At 37.3% G+C, this 19,238-nt stretch overlaps 1 protein-coding gene and 2 long non-coding RNA genes across 4 annotated transcripts in view; 1 reads left to right on the top strand and 2 right to left on the bottom strand.

Annotated features, from left to right (window-relative positions):
• Nucleotides 1-314: 314 nt before the first annotated feature.
• On the bottom strand, nt 315-3,199 carry LOC130047679 (uncharacterized). Its single transcript, XR_008796511.1, has 2 exons — nt 3,065-3,199; nt 315-413 (listed from the first exon to the last, which is right to left on the bottom strand). It is a non-coding gene; the product is annotated as an uncharacterized LOC130047679 (long non-coding RNA).
• On the top strand, nt 1,549-4,110 carry LOC125654573 (E3 ubiquitin-protein ligase TRIM36-like). Its single transcript, XM_056143048.1, has 2 exons — nt 1,549-1,650; nt 1,908-4,110. Exon 2 carries the CDS (start codon nt 1,938-1,940, stop codon nt 3,597-3,599), a length of 1,662 nt encoding a protein of 553 aa, XP_055999023.1. The 5' UTR covers nt 1,549-1,650; nt 1,908-1,937; the 3' UTR covers nt 3,600-4,110.
• Nucleotides 3,839-19,238, bottom strand: part of LOC130047677 (uncharacterized) — a 44,559-nt gene continuing 29,159 nt past the window's right edge. The window contains exons 1-6 of one of the 2 annotated variants that reach the window (XR_008796509.1): nt 18,357-18,447; nt 16,452-16,592; nt 14,743-14,885; nt 13,776-13,902; nt 9,317-9,420; nt 3,839-4,270 (exon numbers count right to left, since the gene is read on the bottom strand). This is a non-coding gene — a long non-coding RNA (uncharacterized LOC130047677). Of the gene's footprint in view, nt 4,271-9,316; nt 9,421-13,775; nt 13,903-14,742; nt 14,886-16,451; nt 16,593-18,356; nt 18,448-19,238 lie in introns of those variants that run through there. The other variant, XR_008796508.1, reaches the window with a different exon arrangement.

Raw genomic sequence — 19,238 nt, 5'->3', positions numbered from 1 at the left:
ACACAACAGACATTTCCACAAAATATGTCCGGTTTAGGATTGTAAACTTCTTTTTTTTAATTTATAAAGCATTAACCCGATCATCCTGTTCTCCGAGCGATGGGTGCGATATTGTACGTGTTGGTTTCGGAGGATCGTTGGTTTCGCTGACTATATATAAACCTCCAAAATACAATAACAAGCATTATATTGTGATTTTTATTCAAAAAATCACTGGAAGAATTTTATTTATTTATTTATTTTTTTAAATTTTTGCTGTATTTACTATTTCAACAAAAACTAAAATATTCAGGAAATAAAACTCGAATACGTAATGTAGAGTAACCTCGCATGCGCGAGTGCAAACAGAAGTTTAATTATAATATACACATGTACATATACATCTGGAGGCTCATTTTCCCACTCAACTCATTCTACAATAGAAAACAAAATATGTTAACTACATGTACATTGATATACAAAATCATGCGTAACGTATTTCATGGCATTCTCTCACCAGAGAGCACATTACGCAAGCTTCTCCTGGAGTTAAAATACGGGTAATTTACATGTCCTTTATCTGTAAACAGGTGAGCGATTTATTGTAAATGTCTGTCAGGTAAATATAGCTTGCATAACGCTCCCTCTGGTGAGATAACGATTCCATACCCTTACAAACAATTACATGTACTAATAAAAAATGTGAGATGTGAGGTTGTGTACTTAAAGGTGGAGAAACGTTGAATTTCATTAAATAGGCACATATTTTTTTTTCACAGGGGGGGGGGGGAATAGTAAAAATAAAATAAAAATTAATTCCTCAAATTTTTTTTTATAATAACCCCGCCTGCCAAATCCTTAATTGATTCATCAACTAAAACGGCATAAACATTAAATGGGGGAGAGGGGGGGTCATCTTTTGATACATGAATTCAATTCAAAGCTTTAACTACTAAATATATATAATGTACTATCAAGAAGAGCATAAAATTAACATTAACATAAGAAGCTGTCAAACACTGAACTTTTATTCTTGTCCCTTAATATGTTTATAAATATATGCATGTTTTATTTTTGATGCTTTGAAGTAAAATATACATAAAAAAGTTAATATCGCAATTTACCTGCATAAGTAAAATATTTCACAAATGTAGTTAATGGCCCTTTACAGTGCCCTGTAATATAGAACTATAAGCCACAGGTCTTCAGATATGACGATGGAAACAGGGGTCCCGTGTCATGGTGGGCGTTGTCAAAATAAAGAACCCTCATTGTTACGAGTCAAACGGGGACCCACTGAATGACACCCCCCCTCCCCTCTCCTCCCCAGTGTCGTCAAGTTGACCTTGCAAATTTTTCTTTTGTACCTTAAACGCAATATTATTTGTGTGCACGGGGCGTAATTACAATAAGTATATATAATCAAAGAAAGCAGTTATTCATTGTATACATATTTGATTGCATTTTATTTTTTATGAAAGGAAATTCTATCTTCTGGCGGAAATGTTGACACAGCTACCCAACGTGATTCAGGTCAAAACAAGTTTTAAAACTATTTACTCAAGCGATAACACGTAGATAGTGTATACAGGCTGACACGCCGCACAAGTATTTAATTCTCAGGACTAGACGGAAGGTCGAAAGAACAGGGAGGCCATGTTGGATTTTAAGGTGAGACAGAATTATATATACGCATTCTGACATTGTAGTGTTAATAGTATCGATATTTCTGTGATTAATGAGATTGATCTGATCACTTAACCTGTGATCAACGAAATCGATCTACTCACTTCGTTACTAATTTCATAAAATGTCATTTGAAATATCAAATTCAATGACCACAGTGTTTCATATCATGCTATAATTCTAGCTTCTCAATTGTTTTGACCTGTTAACGTCTCTAATTAAGATTCTTTTTTGATTGACAGTAAAGTTCTCCTGTGATACCGCCATCAGAAATGCATCCCCGGCGCAGTGCTCAGGAAGTCCTACTGTGTGACCTCTGTGAAACTGTCCCCCTACAGAGTCACTGTGAACTTTGTAATATAAATCTCTGTGGTAATTGTGCAGTAAAGCATCTCTCAGACTCGTCTAAAAGACACAATGTCGTGCCGTTTTTACAGAGAAAGGTTACCCCTAACTACCCAAAATGTCCGAAACACTCCGAAAAACACTGCGAACTTCACTGCGAGGAATGTAACATTCCTGTCTGTTCTACCTGCGTCTCCTCAGGTAAACACAAAGGTCACGATATGTCAGATATTTTGGAAAAACTCAGCGCTAAAACAGAAAGTTTACCAAAAGATCTAAAAGAACTCGAGACAAGAATTTACCCGAGATATGAAGAAATGGCCTCCGATGTGCAAACTGAAAAAGCCGAGTTAGAAACGAAATACGGGAAACTGACCACAATTGCTGACCAACAAGGAGAAATCCTACACCAGGAGATTACCGCCATTGTCAACCGACGGAAATCCGCCATTGCGGAGATGAAAACTAAACATCTGGACGCGCTAAATAAAAATACAGAAGAAATCACACAGAAAATGGCGGAACTCAAACAGATCATGTCCGACTTGAAATCAATCCTAAAATCAAATGACGTCTCCTTAACCTCTACTTACAAATCTAGGAATTCCCAATTTAGAACATTACCGCCTAAAGTCCGAGTTACATTACCGAGTTTCTCTCCTCAGAAAATAAACAAAGATCAGCTCAATGAAATGTTTGGTTCTCTGCCGCCATTATCCATTAACACAGAACATGGCGACACAATGAAGTCAGCAGAAGCTGTATCGTCTCCTCCAGTCAAACCACTGCTTGATGAGCCGCGCGTCACCGCCACCATAGACACTGGGTATAAAGAACTACTCAGTGTTAGCTGTCTGAGTGAAGATCAAGTCTGGACATGCGGGAATAAGAAAACCATGAAGCTGCTCAACCTCCAGAGTAAACTACTGACATCAATAAAAACCAAGTCAGGGAGAGAACCAAAGGACATAGCAGTGACACGGGACGGAGATCTTGTTTATACTGACGATAGTAATAACACCGTGAACTTAATTAAGAATAAACAGATACAGACCGTGATCACACTACAGGGGTGGAGACCTCTCTCTGTCTGCTGTACCGCGGGTAACGACCTCCTGGTTACCATGATCAGTGATGATTACAAACAATCCAAAGTCGTGCGTTACTCCGGCTCCACAGAGAAACAAAGCATTCAGTTTGATGATCAGGGTCGTCCTCTCTACTCATCTGGTGATAACACTACATACATCAGTGAGAACAAGAACCTGGATATCTGTGTGGCTGACTGGTCAGCTAGTGCAGTAGTGGTGGTCAATCAGTCAGGAAAACTCCGATTTAGATACACTGGTCATCCCTCTAATACCAAGCAATCATTTTATCCAGTCGGCATCACTACAGACAGCCAGAGTCACATCCTGACAGCAGACATTGTCAATCACCGTATCCACATCCTAGATCAGGACGGACAGTTCCTCCGTTACATTCACTGTGGTTTACGCGGTCCATGGGGTTTATGTGTGGACATCAGAGACAACCTCTTTGTGGCTGAGTGGCACACTGCTAAAGTGAAGAAAATCCAATATCTATAATCACAGTGTTAATTACACAGCTCTACAGTGTTAATTACATCTGCCAACACAGTGTTAATTACACAGCTCTACACAGTGTTAATTACACAGCTCTACACAGTGTTAATTACACAGCTCTACAGTGTTAATTACACAGCTCTACACAGTGTTAATTACTCAGCTCTACACAGTGTTAATTACTCAGCTCTACACAGTGTTAATTACACAGCTCTACAGTGTTAATTACATCTACCAACACAGTGTTAATTACATCTACCAACACAATGTTAATTACATGTCTAATCACAGAGTAAATTACAGCACCGTGTTAATTACATCTGCTTGTTAATTACAGCCCTGTGTTAATTACATCCCCGTGTTAATTACAGCCCTGTGTACATTACAGTCCTCTGTTTGTGATGTGTAACATGTACTTGTGTTTGTGAGTTTAACAGAACATTATTTTGTTTGTGAATTAATTCAATATGTGTTTGATTTTACAATGTATATATTAGATAAACATGATACAGAGTTCAGTCTTACATTATTACTGAGTACTTACTTAGATTTGTAGTACTGTAACAGAGAGTGACCCCAAACGTCCAGTCTTCATCACAGATCTTCAGATTCAAGGTCGCAGTCTTCTGTTTACCATCAATAACATCACACCACTTATCTAAATCTCCACCGTCCTACAAAATAAACAAAGTGTAATCATATCAAACTGAATTGTCAAGGATAGTCTGCGATATGTAGATGTAATGAGAAGGAAAAGACGATATGATTGAACCGGGAATCAAATCCAAGGCCCTTCATTCCCACGATATGAAAGGACCAGGGATTGGACCTGAGACCCCTGTATTACTAGTCAGGTGCTCTAACCACTGAACTATCCAGATTGATATCAATGGTTTGACTGGACGAGGAATCAAACCCGAGACCCCTGTATTACATATGTAATAGTCAGGTGCTCTAACCTCTGAGATATCCACTCCGATATCCACAGTACAAAGGGAACTTTTCCCATTACAATTTGTCTGTTGTTATTAACTTTTCGCATTATGATCTTCTCTCGGAATTCAAGTTTGTTCAAATGAAGAATCAAAGGGGAAATAATCAAGAAAAGGCAAAAATACGGTGGGGTCACTTAAAAATCTTCTCAAGAACCACTGGGCCAGAAAAATTGTGATTTATGTAAAAGTTTCCTGATACATATTATAGATACAAGTTTGTTAAAACCATGGCCTGCCTGGGGTGGGGTAGGATCAAAGTTTTAAATGGATATAGAGAGGAGAAATCTTCTTCACAAGACTAGAAGGTCATAATTAATCACATCAATATGCAAACATGCCCAGGTATAGCTGCAAAACTGTAGCTCTCCGAAAAAAATTATGTTGACAGACCTGAGAGCTAAAGTGCCACTCATAGTAAAAACTGTATATTTAATGCGCACGAAAAGCTGCACTCGCTTCTAGGTTTATTTCTCCAACTTCTTACACAATCTACCCAAAAGCATGAAATGAACAATTCCTCAGACATTTATCAACTACTCTCGTCCCTTTACTAACCTTACACATTTTTACGAGATCTCACAAGTAAACATGGCTGTCGATAGGCGAAAATTTCGAACGTATGACTTTCCGAGACTGATCAGAGCTATTAAAAACATTTTTAAGGTTTGTAAAGGGACGAGAGTAGTTGATAAATGTCTGAGGAATTGTTCATTTCATGCTTTTAGGTAGATTGTGTAAGAAGTTGGAGAAATAAACCTAGAAGCGAGTGCAGCTTTTCGTGCGCAATAAATATACAGTTTTTACTTTGAGTGGCACTGTAGCTCTCAGGTCTGTCAACATAATTTTTTTCGGAGAGCTACAGTTCTGCAGCTAGTCCAGGTAGTGCAGATTCAAGTTTGTTCAAGATGTTGTCCTCGGAGGGGGGGGGGGGGGGGGGACAATAATGGACACAAGTTTTATATGGGGATATTTAGGGACATGTTTTTGAAAACAGCAGGATCATGTTAATATCCACACAGTTCAGATAGTGCAGGTAATTCTTCATCTCAACAACAGCAGGGTCATGTTAATATGCAAACACGTTCAGATAGTGCAGGTAATTCACTTAAACAAATCATTTTTAAGTGTAGCAGGTGTGCGGAGTTAAGTGTTTATACCCTTGCGACTGTATCCGGGGAGGGGGCATATTGTCCTGTCCTGTATGTCTGCCCCCTACTTTATTGCTAAATGTGTACTAACTTTTGAACTGTGGGTCATATGGCTCTCATATTTCATATATCGGTATTCTATACAACAAGACCTTCCTGATAGTTTTTAACCCTGTGACCTCAACTGTAATTAGAGTTTGACTTTTTAATAAGAATACCAAACTTAGGCAGTATCTCCTGAACTATTTAAAGTACAGCCTTTGGATTTTGTATATAGATTCCTTATGACAGAACCTTACATCTTACACCATTTTTTTTTTACTTTGCAGTCTTGTCCTTATAGTTTGACTTATCTTTCAAAACTTGAGCTGAAACTTGAACCTTGCTGCTCATCACTTTTGAATTGTGAGTGATAGGTCTTTCATTTTTCATATGTGCCTCTTGTGACAAAACCTTTTTACGTATCAGAGTTTGACCAACTTTTAAGAAAACCTCATCAAGATCATATCTTTGGAACTATTTAAGCAGGTGTTTTCATATTTTGTATATAAAATACGTTATGACGGTACCCTTTGATAAGATGATATTGTGACAAGGCCGTTCCTTTCCTACCTTGTCACAATAAAGGATGAGGCCTTTCCTTTCCTACCGATCCCGTGGGGATCCGGGTTAGAATAGGTCCTCAGTACCCCTGCTTGTCGTAGAAGGCGACTAAATGGGGCGGTCCTTCGGATGAGACCGCAAACACCGAGGTCCCCTGTCACAGCAGGTGTGGCACGACAAAGACCCCTCCTTGCTCAAAGGCCAAAAGCGCCAAGCATAGGCCTAAATTCTGCAGCCCTTCACCGGCAGTGGTGACATCTCCATACGAGTGAGATATTCTCAAGAGGGACGTTAAACAATATTCAATCAATCCTTTCCTACCAAAGTTGTTGACCTTGTAACCTTGACCTTGATCTTGACCTAATTGTAGAAAAACTTATCTAAGGCAATATTTCCTTAAATATTTAGGTAGGTCTTTCATACTTCATATATAGATTCCTTATGGGAAAACCTTTCATCTCATACCATGACCTTTGACCTTGTATCAAGGTTATGTAGTGCTCATTTTGGGCTATGTTGGGATCACAATATGGGTTAATTTTTTTTTTTGAAATAAAGATTGAAAACATATCTTTTTCAAGATCCCAACAGCAGAATAAGAGGGTTTATCTTGATTCAGGTGAGCATTGTTGCCTATGAGGCTCTTGTATTTGTGACTGATGAATTACCTTTAAGCATGACATTTTAACTTGGCGTGAGGCTGGTTCCATGTTACTCAGTTGGTAGGGCACCTGACTAGAGATTCTGATAGCACCTGACTAGAGATTCTGAGAGCACCTGACCAAAGATTCTGAGAGCACCTGACTAGAGATTCTGAGAGCACCTGACTAGAGATTCTAATAGCACCTGACCAGAAATTCTGAGAGCACCTGACCAGAGATTCTGAGAGCACCTGACTAGAGATTCTGAGAGCATCTGACCAAAGATTCTGAGAGCACCCGACTAGATATTCTGAGAGCACCTGACCAGAGATTCTGAGAGCACCTGACTAGAGATTTTGAGAGCACCTGACCAGAGATTCTGAGAGCACTTGACTAGAGTTTATAATAGCACCTTACTAGAGATTCTGGGACCCTGGGTTTGACTTCCAATCTAGTCCATTGTATTTTTTGTAGCAAACAGCTATATCTACAAATATTCATAGAAAATTAAGCTGTCCTACAGCAGAAAATAATCCCATACTTGAAAAGTAAGTGTGGATCATTTAAGGGGTATTTATGTCTCCCCTCTTCCCGGGGGAGAAGTATTGTTTTTGTACAAAGTTATAGTGGATCTGAGGGGTGGAGTGTAAAATAGTTTGTGTACATATCTCCTCCTATATGGCTTATCGGAATTTATTATGTCTTTGTTCCTGCCCATGCTTGCTCCTTCATACCATGCTGTACATAAGAGGTTTCATTTGATGCACGTCCAATTTGGGGAGCTGGGGAGTTATTTGTTTTTCATAAAAACAACTTCTATTAAACATGCTTCTACACAACAAATTTGCTGTCATTTTAAATCACGTGATTCAAGATTTCCGAGTCAGCATGAAGAAACCTATCAATTCCGGATGATTTGTTTTTGTACAAAGTCCCCACTTAAACTTTGATTCCATTATGACCCCATCTTACCCCCCCCCCCCCCCCCCCCCCCCCCCCTTGATATAACCATGATTTGAAAATACTTCAATTTTAATACCTTGGGATGCTTGTATATTAGTATGAGTATTCATGACCCTGTGTTGTCAGAGTTATAAAGATATTCCCTATGCTGTCTGACGTGTTTCATATCGATTGCTAGATGTTAGGCCGTTCTTGGCACACTGATTTTGACTACAGATAACTCTGTTTACAAGATCAGGACATCAGGCTCATGGCGAGTGTGACTGGTCAACAGGGGATGCTTACCCCTTCTAGGCACCTGATACCACCCCTGGTGTGTCCAAGGGTCTGTGTTTGCCCAACTATCTATTTTGTATTGCTTATAGGAGTTATGAGATTGATCACTGTTCGTTATCTACGCCTTTCCTATAATCCCTATATAACACTTTGATTCCCTATTGTGATCTCACCCTATCCCCAGGGGCAAAAATTTGAACATATTTGAATTTGCACTACCTGGAAATGCTTGCACATTAACATATAGTGATCATGACCCTGTTTTTCTTAAGAAGATTTTTAAATATGTATCCTATATATCTCCCTTTAAATCTTATATCCCTCATCGTTGCCCCATCCTACCGCCGGGAGCCAAGATTGGGAGAAACTTTAAACTACATTATCTGGGGATGATTGTATATCAAAGTATTCATGGCCCTGCTGTAAGATTATTAAAGATATTCCCTATACATTCCTATGTAAAACTCTGATTCCCTATAGTGGCTTCACCTTACCCAAAGGAACCTTAATTTGATCAAACATGAATCTGTACTACCTGGGAATGAATGCTTGCATATCAGTATGATTACTATTATGACCCTGTTGTTCCTGAGAATTTTTAATGCTTTATCCCATGCATCACCATGTAAAACTTTGATCCCCCATTGTGACCCCATCTTACCCATTGGTACCATGACTTGAACAAACTTGAATCTACACTATGTCAGGAAGCATTCATATAAATTTCAACTTTTCTGACCTAGCGGTTCTTAAGAAGATTTTTAAATGACTCCACCCTATTTTTTTTTTATTATCTCCCATCTGGAGAGAGCATTCATGACCCTCCATGTTGCACAAACTTGAATTCTCTTTACCCAAGCATGATTTGAGGCAAGTTTGGCTGATATTAGTCCTGCGGTACATGCTTGAGAAGAAGTAGAAAATGTTAAAAGTTTAGGAAGAGACAAATAGACTGATGCTGGACAATAATTGATCAGAATAGCTCACTTTAGCTTTCACCTCGTGTGAGCTAAAAAGGGTTAACACTACATGCCCCAGTCATTGCATGAATGAGGCATAAAAACGGAACATTTTGAATAACTTCATAAACAAACCTGACATTTTCTACAGTGATAGAGCTATCCAAGTCTTACAGAATGTCAGAGTCGCAGGACATTTATCCTCGTCAATCAGCCAGACATCTCAAGTAACTGCTACCCTGTAAAATTTATTTCAACATTAAGGAATACGTAACCAAAATGACTTCTTCACACCATTATATTATGCCACTAGAACATGAATGTCTAGAAAAAATCCATGTAAGCATTCTGAATGTTCCAAACTGAGAACAAACCTCAATCTAAAAACATTCATAACACAATATCTAACCTCTGTATACATCAAGTCCTATGCGACATCAATAAAAAGTTTCTCACACCCTCACCTCCCAAAGTAAATTTCAGAAAATAGTTCTCTATCCTCTCATATCTCAATGTAAAATTCAGAAAATAGTTCTCCATCCCCTCACATCTCAATGTAAAGTTCAGAAAATAGTTCTCCATTCCCTCACGTCTCAATATAATGTTCATATAATAGTTCTCATCCCTGTCACCTTACTACATCAAGTTCAGAAAGCAGTTTTCCAACCCCTCACGTCTCAACGTTTAATTAAAAAAATAGTTCACCACCCCCTCACCTCCCTACGTAAAGTTCAAAAAATAGTTTACCACCCCTCGACTCCCAATGTAAAGTTCAGTATTTGTAAATATGTTTAATACCTAAACCATGTACATATATGAATAAAGAGTCTTAAAAGTCCATTGTAATGAATCAATCTTACTTATCCCTATTTTCTCCATAAATTTTATGACATCATATTTTAGCTGTTTTTGGCTATAATAGCTCTAAAACTTCATTGTTATTTCGGATTTCAAAGATTTTGGTTGAGCATCACTGAAGAGACATTATTTGTCGAAATGCGCATCTGGTGCATCAAAATTGGTACCGTATAAGTTTTACATTAACAATTTTTACTTAAGCACAGATTCAACTCAGAATTTAAGAATAAAGGATTGATGAAAAATCAATAGAAAACATTATGTGTTGTTGAATTAGTGTACCTGGTGTCAACAACAAAACATTAACAACAGGTCCATTGGCCACACTGCTCACCTGAGTCACCTTGGCCCATATTTAAAAGATTTTTCCTATATAATAACATGTAACACTGTGATCCCTATTGTGCCCCCATCCTACCCCCAGGGTCGATAAATTTTACAAACTTGAATCTGCACTATGTCAGGAAGCTTTCATGTAAATGTAAAGGGCCAATGATTCTTTAGAAGAAGATTTTTAAAGATTTTTCCTATATATTTGTATATAAAACTTTGATCAATTATTGTGCCCCCATCCTTCCCATGGAGGGGGGGGGGGAGCAATAATTTTAACAATCTTGAATTTGCACTATGTCAGGAAGCTTTCAGGTAAATGTAAACCTTTTTGGTCCAGTAATTTTTGAAAAGACGATTTTTAAAGATTTCCCCCATACCTAGTTACCTCGGTATATCACCACTCATTATATCGCCATCCCCACATACCGCCATCAAAATGTGTACAACGGATTTCCATAAACGCTAAAAATCCTATATAACGCCAACCTCGCCTATCGCCACCTGTTTTCAGGTACAAAAGGTCAAACTGCCTTTCTAAATACCCGATAAAAAATCCTTGCTTAACGATTAAAATAACAATGCCAACGACCAAGGATCAGAATCCCTAATTATACATAGTCTGTCTGCTCCGCTGAATCAGACTAAATTTAGTATGTGTCATGAAAACAGGTAAACATAGGTAACTGCAATAATAACTTGAACATACTCAATTAAAATTGTCTTTCAAATTGTCTAGTAGTTTTGCCTACGCATGAACTGAGAAACGAAACTACTATCGGCTGCAAACTTCCACCAATGTCCATTTGCACACTAACTAAATCTCTATTCGATGAGATTTGCTATCAACTGCTGTAAATGTGTATTTATTTGTGTGACATCATATTTCTGTGTCCCAGAAAAATGTTGCAGCCATTGCATGTGTGTTTGTCAACCGCTCAACCCATTCAGTCAGCGTAGAACCTACCATGACACAAATGAAACTATTGTAGATATACTTGCGTGTTTTACAAATGCACAAGGGCAGAATAGGCATTTTTAAGCAAAAATTAAAGACGTTAAGCAAAATAATTATTTTTACATATCGTGTCATATGTGGAGGGCAATAGCTGGCGATATAACATGGTAACACTACATTTGTATGTAAAACTTTGATCCCCTATTATGGCCCTATCCTACCCTCGGGCGCGATAATTTTAACAAACTTGAATCTGCACTATTATGGCTCTATCCTGGCGCAATGGTTCTTGAGAAGAGGATTTTCAAAGATGTTACCGATACATTCGCATGTAAAAGTTTGATCCCCTAATATGGCCTCAACGGGGGTCATGGTTTTAACAAACTTAAAAATGTACTATGTCACGAAGCGTTCATGTAAATTTCGACTCATTTGGCCCAGTGGTTCTTAAAAACAGATTTTTAAACGACCCCACCCTATTTTTTGTGATTTTCTCCCCTTTGAAGAGAACAGGGTCCTTCATTTGAAACAAACCTGAATTCCCTTTACCCAAGGATGCTTTATGCCATGATTGGCTGAAATGGTCGAGTGGTTCTGGAGAAGAAGATTTTCATAAATCGCCAATGTATTTTCACTATTTCTCTATTAACTCCCCTTGGAAAGGGGCATGGTCCTTCATTTGTACAAAGTTGAATCCCCTTTACCCAAGAATGCTTTGTGCCAAGTTTTGTTGAAATTGGCCAACTGGTGCTGGTGAAGAAGATGAAAATGTGAAAAGTTTATGATGACCCCAACAACAGCGGACAATGTGCAAACTTCGGTCAGAAAAGCTCACTTAAGCCTTCGGCTCTGGCGAGCTGAAAATGGACCTAATGAACATAATTTCAGCCAAATAAATTTCAGAATGTCCCCATCGTTTTACCATACTTGGTGTCATTAGCCTGTTGTGTTTGCCCTTCCCAGGCACCGATGGTCTTATCTTATCCCCTGGAGCCAGAATTAACAAGAGGCCCATGGGCCACATCGCTCACCTGAGTCACCTTGGCCCATATCTGAGGACTTTCCATATATATTTGCATGTAAAACCTTAGTCCCTATTATGGCCTCAACTACTCCTGGAAGCCATGGTTTTTGCAAACTTGAATCTACACTACGTCAGAAAGCTTTCATGTAAATGTCAACTTCTTTGGCCCAATGGTTCTTGAGAAGAAGATTTTTAAAGATTTTCCCAATATTTGTATGTAAAACTTTGACACCCCCCCACTTGTGGCCCTATCCTACCCCCCAGGGGCCATGATTTCAACAAACTTGAATCTGCACCATATCAGAAAGTTTTCTTGTAAATATCAGCTTTTCTGACTCAGTGGTTATTGAGAAAAAGATTTTAACTATATATTTGTATGTAAAACTTTGATCCCCCTTGTGGCCCCATCCTACCCCCGGGGGCCATGATTTAAACAAACTTGAATCTGCACTATGTCAGAAAGTTTTCATGTAAAAATCAGCTTTTCTGGCTCAGTGGTTCTTGAGAAGAAGATTTTTCCTATATATTTGTATGTAAAACTTTGATCCCCTATTGTGGCCCCATCCAACCCCTGGGGCCCATGATTTGAACAAGCTTGAATCTGCATTATGTCAGGAAGCTTTCATGTAAATCTCAGCTTTTCTGGCTTAGTGGTTCTTGAGAAGAAGATTTTAAAGTTTTCCCCTATATATTTGTATGTAAAACTTTGATCCCCCTTGTGGCCCCATCCTACCCCCGGGGACCATGATTTAAACAACTTGAATCTGCAATATGTCAGGAAGCTTTCAGGTAAATTTCAGCTCTTCTGGCCCAGTGGTTCTTAAGAAGAAGATTTTTAAATGACCCCACCCTATTTTTGCATTTTTGTGATTATCTCCCCTTTGAAAGGGACATGGCCCTTCTTTTGAACAAACTTGAAAGCCCTTCACCCAAGACTGCTTTAGGCCAAGTTTGGTTGAAATTTACCCAGTAGTTCTGAAGAAGAAGATAAAATTGTGAAAAGTTTACAACAACGACAACAACAACGACAGACAACAGACAAATTTTGATCAGAAAAGTTCACTTGAACCTTCGGTTCAGGTGAGCTAAAAAGTTAATAATATATTTAAGGAGGGTTTCACATGACTTAAAGAGGTTTCTTCATTTCTACCTCTGTAGTTCTGGAGACGATACTTAAATGACCCCATTCTATCTTTTTTCATTTGTTGATTATCCAACCTTTGAAGGTGGGAGTCCCTTCATTTAAAGGATTTTTAATCCTTTAACAGTACTAAGTTTGGTTGAAATTGGGCTCTGTGATTGTAGATAAGTTAAAAAATAAGTTTACAGACAGACGGACAGACAGATGTACAACAGACAACTGGTGATCAGAAAAGCCCACTTGAGCTTATAGCTCAGATGAGTTAAAAAGATAGAAATTTTACCAGCTCCATTCAAAAGTTTGTCTCCAGAAATGGATCAGATGCTACGAAAACCTCTGTCTTCTTTTAAGAGATACCGGTAAGAACTGCTCCTACTGCAGGGTGTCACCATCTCATGAGGACCAGGGAACTGAAAAACCAAAGTGACAATGAGTGCTGGAATGGCCAGAAATCAGACAGGTAATTGAAAGTTTGAGCAAATTAAAAATCCTCTTGAATTTAGTGAAAGGAAACCAGCTTGTTCTCTTTTAAACAGAAGACTCACTGTCCTTATTGGTCACCTGAACATTGGTTATATGTAACACTAAGACTAGAAAGTCAATAACAATTTTCCTATATTGACCCTGCCTTCGAGCGTGACCCAGACAGAGTTTCTAATTCAGGTTTTTTAAGGTCTTCATTTCGATGGTCTGGACCTTTCCAATTGGGAAAAATAATGGAATATTTGGCATTGGGAATGGGAACTTATCTCAGCTCCCTATAGCTGCAGATCTGTAGCATTATGGTTTTATATTCTTGTCTTTGACCATAACGCTACAGTTCCTGTAACGTAAATATTGTGCAATTTACGGCGCAAGATTTTCTGCGCACGTTTGGGGATGTATTTATCCACTTTCCAGCATTGGGCAATCATCTACCCTTCATTTCCTAATTGTAAACATACAGACATTGCTGTACGATAATATGTCCCATACACAGACAGACATACAGACATTGCTATACAATAATACGTCCCATCTACAGACAGACATACAGACATTCCTGTATCATAATATGGTACAATGCATGTAGCTATAACTCATGTTTTTGACTATGAACCAAATTTTCAAAATTCAAACAAAATTTATTATGTAAAATAACACCATTAACAAGTGTTGTATTATAATTTACATAGTCTAAGGGAGATCACTGTACAATATGCCAGCATGCTCTTTACATGATCTAAACTTTTTACATTAAATATGAATACTTCTCTTAGTCTTCTCAGGGCAAATGATGACACCCATTGATTGCTACATCCTATCAATTTTCAATAAAGTGTGCAGTCTCCAACACCAGGCAATGATGGAGTGGTGAATTAAGAAAATGTCTTCTGCCCATTCATACAAGTCCCTAAAAAAATTCAATGATAAGTTATTGCCAAAATTGAGAATGTAAATGAGGCTGAGATGATTGAGTCACAGATGTTGCCATCTGGTAAATATCACGTCCCTCAGGAGCCAAGTCCCTACATGTAATCCCTGTTTAGAGTGATGCAATGTACAATAACCCCCTGTACACATTATGTACTCGAGGGTGGGTGAGTCGTTCTTGCAGCCAGCAATACAAACTGTGTACTCCTTCCATGGAAGTGTCACCTCAAAGCATGAAAATAATTAAAATGTTGACAAAGAATGAACATTGCTGAATACATGGTCACTTACATGAAGAAAATGACAAAACAAAGATGATGTTGACTACAGTAAAACTCTGATATAGTGAATTTCTGGGGACCCTCGATAAAAATTCGCTAGAAGCGTAATTCGCTATATGTTTTTAGCGAATTCATAATTCAAATACAATGAATTCGTTATAAAACTGATTTGTTCTACATATATACCAGTTATATAAGAGAGCAGCAATCGATATACTTGCGTTTGTGTCGTCTTTAAAAGAAATGAAGCCTATATATTTTCGAGAAGAAATATTTTTATACAAGAAATATACACATTGATTTATATGATAATTTATCTTGATGGATTATTAAGTCATGCAAGAACATGTCGAGAGAGAAATGTCAACAAAATTTGGCGCAATACATACATGTACAATCTACTGCAATTGTCATTTACTTGTTGCTTTACACAAATAAAGGAGTGTACTATAAAATAAATGCAATCAAACACCAAATTTAATTAAGGAGAATATTAAACAATACCGACAATATATTTCCTAAACATATGTGTAAGTATTGTTTTGCGTTAACAACCTTTTTGAAAAAATACAAACAGAAATTTTGTAACAAGTGTGGATCCTTTATGACAATGGAAAATGATTGTTAAAAATCACAAAGAGTTTAAAATGAAAAAATAAATTCGTTATAAAAGGTGATTTTTATGTTCATTTTTAATTCAAGGGGAATAGGAATTTACTTCCGTTATATCCGTAAATTCGCTATATCCGTGTTCGTTATAGATGCAAATTTTTATATAGAATATATAAAGAGTTTGCCGGGGGAATCGTTTTCGCTTCACTACAGCCGTAATTTCGCTATATCCGTGTTCGCTATATTCGAGTTTTACTGTATAGTGTTAGTTTAGATGACAAATAAAACCTCAGACTCATTTTTAAGTAGTTGCCTTTAAACATTTAAAGTGTGTCACAAGAAGATTTGATTTATTTCTTCAAGATATTAAAAATATTTTTTTTTGCTTTCTTAATTATTTGCTAGTAGTTAACATGGTTATTAGGTATAATATATTCACTATATGTTAGTAAGTTTAAACAATTAATGTTTGAAATCTAAGAACTTTTTTTAATGAAAGTGTTTTATTTTATTCAGTCATGCAATTTGAGCCAACCATTTTCATATCCATTGGACCAAAACCACAGTAAAAGTTCTCAGAGGATTCTAAAAAAATAAGTTGATAGCCAAGTGACTAAGAAGTATACATAATTTAAAATAATGTAGCCCTGTACCTTGTAATGCTTTTCGATAAACTTCTCTGATCGGATACACAGTACTGCCCACTCTTCTGATAATGGACCAGACAGCTCCATTCAATGTCTGTGTGCAGGGTAGCTGCTACGATCCCCACCATTAGCTTAGTGGACAACATCCTAGATAAAATATAGACAATACGATTTGAATAAAACACATCAACATCTCAGTTTAAAAACAAGCAAGTCATAATGTAGACAGGATCACAAGCCCGAGACAAAAAAGTAGACATCCCGAGCATCATTCTAATTGTTCATCCAAAAAAGTAGACACCCTGAGCATCATTCTAATTGTTCAGATACAAATCATTAGTTTTTCAATTATTCTTTGATAGTAATCTATTTTTAATTTTTACACAAAATGATGCATTTTTAATGGACTGTGAACTACAACGAAATCCCGCAGGTATAAATAGTGCACCCCCCACCCCGGGGCCATGATGTATTGTAAACAAACTTCATTGTGAATCTACAAGACTAGTACACATGATAAACTTTTGATGCTGTGCCACACAACAAAATTCTACAGGTGGAAATAGTGCATGGACTCAAGGGTGGTGATGTAAACAAACTATGACTCTACAAGGGTGGTGATGTAAACAAACTATGATTCTACAAGGGTGTTGATGTAAACAAACTACGACTCTACAAGGGTGGTGATGTAAACAAACTATGACTCTACAAGGGTGGTGATGTAAACAAACTATGACTCTACAAGGGTGGTGATGTAAACAAACTATGACTACAAACCATAAAGATGCTAGAACACATAATTTTGAAGAATTGCTTTCATTTGGTCCTTGAAATGATTTTCATTAAAAATGTCTAGATTGATCATACATAATAATTAAAACTCTTTTTTTACCCCATCCTTCCCCCAGGGGTCATCTTAACATGAAATAACTGTAATCTACACATGAAGATGGTCATCTGAGCTACAGTGTTATGACCCCATCTTGAACCCAAGAGTCGTGTTGTGCACAAATTTAATGTACAAAATGATGCTTGCATATATCTATTTGTAAAATGAATTTAAATTTGTTGTTCCTTAATAGAGAATTTATCTTAGAAGAAAACAGTTTTCCTCTGTGACCTCACCCTGACCTCAGGAGTTATGGTATGAACAAACTTGAATGTACACTTCATGAGGATACATGTATATTGATTTCTCTATATATACCAATAACCATTGCGATTCTTCAGAAGATTTACGACAGAGACTTGATGGGCGTTACTGGTCACACGAGCTTTTGTATGTCGTATGTCCATATTTTTCCAGCTCCCATCTGAGATCATTGTCTACAAACTGGAATCTACACCAGTCTACATGAGGATATGGCATTACAACTTAAAGAATTACATGTCATGTGTGGATTTTGAATGTATTTTGAAAGTATTCTTTTGAAATACATTCCTACATAAACCTTTAGACTCCTATATTCCCCCACACTAATGGTGATGGTCACATTGGTGTACATAAATTTAAATTTCCTATAATCCTTTAATAGTCCTTACTCCTAGAACACACAGGCCAAAATACCAAACAACATCTTGAACCTTTACATCAAATGCCATATTATACCCCAGTGGTTCTTGAGAAAAAGATTTTCAATATTATGAATTCTATTTAAAACTTCGAACCCCTTTTAATATTCCATCATTCTCCCTAACAGATAGCTGCAGAACTGTAACTCTCTGAAAAAATATTTTGACATAACAGAGAGCTACAGAGCCACCCCTTATAAAAACCTTTGATTTACGGCGCACAAAAAAGCTGCGCACGGTTGAGGCCTTATATCGTTGTGTTCTTGAGTTGCTGTCTCATAAATTTAATATCAAAAAATTCTCAACATACTTTCCTACTATACTTGTGTCTAAACATACCTTCAAACATTCATTAAAGCCCCATACGACCTGAAAACTCCCAGCTTTAAATGATTTCGTTTGTTGACGTAGCCATGTTAGGTAGCCGGTCAATTCGTACCCTGTTGCTGTTGGTATCTTATTCATAAAATTCGTTATATGTTATGTATTCGCTCTTCATTTATTATCAATACGAATAATTTATAGAAATTAAAAAAATAAAGTTTTTCTAAAGGTTAAATAAGCTTTTGATTCATGAAAATGCTACTAAAGTCCTTAGGTCTCAAACTACCAGAAAATGGAGGAAAATTCGACTCCATGAGGCCATTTTTTAAATTTCATATTTTGTTACCATGGCAACCAATTTTTTCACATAATGTATATGCATCTTGAAAGTACACATATGAAAGATTTTGAAGGTCCATGATGACACCTGCTGCTAGCCTGGTAATGGGTTGAAATACACTCAAGCACCTGTCATCCTGAGAGTAAAATGTCACCAAAAATGATGAGAATCGACCCATTTTCAAACCCTCGTGATTCCCCTCAAAAAATGTTCACAGTATAATGACAGGTTTCAACTTTTAGCAAAAATCCTAACATTTCCAACAAGGCCAAATTTGCAATAGGGTCCTTGATTCCTTTTCGAGATATTTTGCATCAAAGATGTATCATGCTGTTTTCAACTTACCGTTTAAAGTGAAAGTAGAAGTACCCATCTACAAGTCAAACTCTCCTACATCTCACAGTCACAGTTTCGAATCCCATTAAAAGGCACCAGATCAATGTAGAATGGTCACCTCCCTATATTAATACAGATATCAACTACAATGAAACTATTTAAATTCTATAAAATACTCTTTTAACATATTTACATTTTAACCCTTGTCACTTTAGCTTCGT

This window comes from Ostrea edulis, chromosome 7, assembly GCF_947568905.1.
Source record: "Ostrea edulis chromosome 7, xbOstEdul1.1, whole genome shotgun sequence".
Taxonomy (NCBI): Eukaryota; Metazoa; Mollusca; class Bivalvia; order Ostreida; family Ostreidae; genus Ostrea; species Ostrea edulis.
Note: the sequence above shows the minus strand (reverse complement) of the source record. Positions and strands in the feature narration are given on the sequence as shown.